General features: G+C 43.0%; 1 protein-coding gene across 3 annotated transcripts in view; it reads right to left on the bottom strand.

The window, feature by feature from the left end:
• Positions 1 to 64: 64 nt before the first annotated feature.
• Positions 65 to 2,873, bottom strand: part of Plaur (plasminogen activator, urokinase receptor) — a 15,264-nt gene continuing 12,455 nt past the window's right edge. For 2 of the 3 annotated variants that reach the window (XM_048790764.1, XM_015496748.2), the window contains one exon: positions 1,280 to 1,834. In XM_048790764.1, the coding sequence (XP_048646721.1) occupies positions 1,578 to 1,834 (257 nt within the window). In that variant the 3' untranslated portion in view covers positions 1,280 to 1,577. Of the gene's footprint in view, positions 199 to 1,279; positions 1,835 to 2,873 lie in introns of those variants that run through there. The other variant, XR_007343059.1, reaches the window with a different exon arrangement.

Here is a 2,873-nt window from a genome sequence, read left to right as displayed (position 1 = left end):
TATATATATATATATATACTTTTCCTTCTCTAAATTGTTTTTTTGGGTATTTGAGTCACAGTGACCAAAGCTGACTAACACCAGCATCATGAGAAATGAAATCCTGGCTCAGTTTTTGTTGGAAGACATCATCAAAGATGTAGTCTCTCCTTCTTTTCCTTCTTCTTCATCTGTGATGTTCCAAATATATTCTGGGCACTAGAAATACAGTAGTGAGTAAATAAAAGTCTTTGTCCACGGTGACAGTTTTAAATATGACTGTCCCAGTTAGCCATTGCTATCTCACCAAAACCCACCAAAACTTAGTGGTATAAACTATAACCTTTCTATTCTATGATTCTGTGGGTCAGGAATTTGGGCAGGATTGGTGTGTGTCTGCTTCACAATGGCTGGGAGCCAAAAGTTCTGGCTTAAATAGTTGGAGATGGCTGGGATGTTCATCTGGGGTCTTGTATTTGAGGCCTTGGTTTTAGCTGTTGGTTGGTGCTGAAGGATGTTGAATTGTGCCCCGCCCCCAAATATAATGGGGTCCTAACCGGTGTAACTATGTATGTGACTTTGTTTGGAAATAGTCTTTGCCAATATGACTAAGGTAATGATTAAATTAACTGATATTGGACTAGGTTGGGTCCTAAATCCAATGATGGTTGTTCTTTTAAAGAGAGAATGGGCACAGTGAAGCATGCCTATAATCCTCACTATTCCAGAGGCTGAAGCAGGAGGATCACAAGTTCAAGGCCAGCCTTGGCAATTGAACAAGACCCTGTTTCAAATTTAAAAAATAAAATAGGGCTGGGGTTGTGGCTCAGTGGTAGAGTGCTTGCCTAGCATGTGTGAGGCACTAGGTTTGATTCTCAGTACCGCAGATAAATAAATGAATAAAATAAAGGTCCATCAACGTCTAAAAATTACTTAAAATAAAATACAATAAAAAAGGGCTGAGGATTTATCTCAGTGGTGAAGTGTCCTTGGATTTAAATACTTTGGGGGAGCATGGCTCTGCCAATACCTTGGTTTTGTATTGCTAGCATTGGAACTGTGAGAGGGTAAGTTTCTGTCATTTTAAGCCACCAACTTTGTGAGTATGTAGCAGTGTGTTACAGAAGCTCTGGGAAACAACACAGCTAGGGTTCCTGGCTCTTCTCCATATTGTATCTGTGGGGCTGCTTGTCCACAACCTGACCTCTAATTTCAGGAGCCGGCAGACCCTGTCCCCCTGCCCCACGAACCCAGCATTCATCCTCCCACAGATGAATCTTAAAGAGAAGAGCAGACCTGGCTTGGTTCACTATTAAAAAAATTTATTTACATATAAAATAAATAATATGAATATTAATAGATAATAACAACAATAACAATGACAAAAATATTAATAAAACCAAGAGTGTCCCGCACTGACCTATAGTTTTCCCCAACTTCTTTCCCTGGTTCTCAGGAAAACTGAGTGAGCTAGGTCTTCTGAGCTAGGAAAGCTGAGTCCCAGAGAGGACAGCACACTGGCACCCAAGTCTGCCGGGACGGGAGTTGAGGTAAGGTATAGTGCTACCCCGGGTCCAGCCAGGGTCGGGGCTTGGGGTTCAGGTCCAGAGAAGAACGCCTCCCCATAGCCTTATGGTCGCAAGCAGAGTGATGGTGAGGCTGAGGTGCGCAGGGCCAGGCTGGCCAGGGGCACCACTTCTGCGATACTGGCCATCTTGGACCGGGTGGTTACAGCCACTTTTAGAACAGCACGAGACATTGAGACGGGTCAGGCTGAAGGTGTCCGCCATGTGGGAGCCATGGCACCAGGAGGCAGTCGCACAGCCTCTTATGGTGTAGCTCTGGCTCTCCAGCCCTGAGGAAAGAGAAGACCGAGTGAGACTCCCAGCTCTCGGGCCTGGGCCTGGAATTCTCAGATGGGTGATGTACCACCTTGCAGTGGGGGCCATGTCCTCTGCCACCTGGGCAAAGCAGTAATTCTCAAAGTGTGGTCCAGGGACCCCTGGTGGTTCCTCAAACCATTCCAGGAGTCTGTGAAGTCAAAATTATTCTCAAAATAATGCTAAATTGGGCTTTTTCAATCTCAAGTACACAGTGGAGTTTTCCAGAAACTCCAGGACATGCGATATTGCGAGAAGCTGATGTAGAAGCAGAAATGAGAATACAGCTATCTTCTATTAAGCCAGACTTTAAAGAGACAGTAAAACAATGCCAATCTTCCCATTACTTGATTTTTTTAATACTTTTTTTTTAATACTGGGATTGAGCCCCGAGGTCCTCTAACACTGAGCTACATCCCCAGACCTTTTTATTTTTTATTTTAAGACAAAGTTTTACTAAGTTGATGAGATTGGCCTTGAACTTGAGATCCTCCTGTCTCAGTCTCCAGAGTCACTGGGATTTCAGGTGTGTGTCACCGTGCCCAGCTTTCATTTTTCTGTTTTGGAAAACATAAGTCATTTTTCATTTTAAAAAATATTACTTATGTTAATGTATAATATAGAGTTTTTCTGTTATCTTATTAAGTAAATATAAATCATGTTATAAATTTATTAATAAACCTTTAGTTTTTGTTTTAATTTCTAGTTAGTACCCATCTACAGATATAACTGTCATAACAATTTTTGAGAGGTGAAGGAGTTTTGAAGCCAAAATGTTTCTGCCTGGCATGGTGGCACCCGCCTGTCATCCCAGGGGCTCAGGAGGCTGAGGCAGGAGAATCGCGAGTTCAAAGCCAGCCACAGCAACTTAGCAAGGCCCTATGCCACTTATCTTGTCTCAAAATAAAAAATAAAAAGAGCTGGGGCGCTGAGGCTGTGGCTCAGTGGTAGAGTGCTTGCCTAGCATGTGTGAGACACTGGGTTTTATTCTCAGCACCACGTATAAGTAAGTGA

The sequence above is a fragment of the Marmota marmota genome, unplaced genomic scaffold, assembly GCF_001458135.2.
Source record: "Marmota marmota marmota unplaced genomic scaffold, marMar, whole genome shotgun sequence".
NCBI classification, from domain to species: domain Eukaryota; kingdom Metazoa; phylum Chordata; class Mammalia; order Rodentia; family Sciuridae; genus Marmota; species Marmota marmota.
The sequence above is the reverse complement of the archived record's forward strand: the minus strand, read 5'-3'. Positions and strand labels throughout refer to the sequence as shown.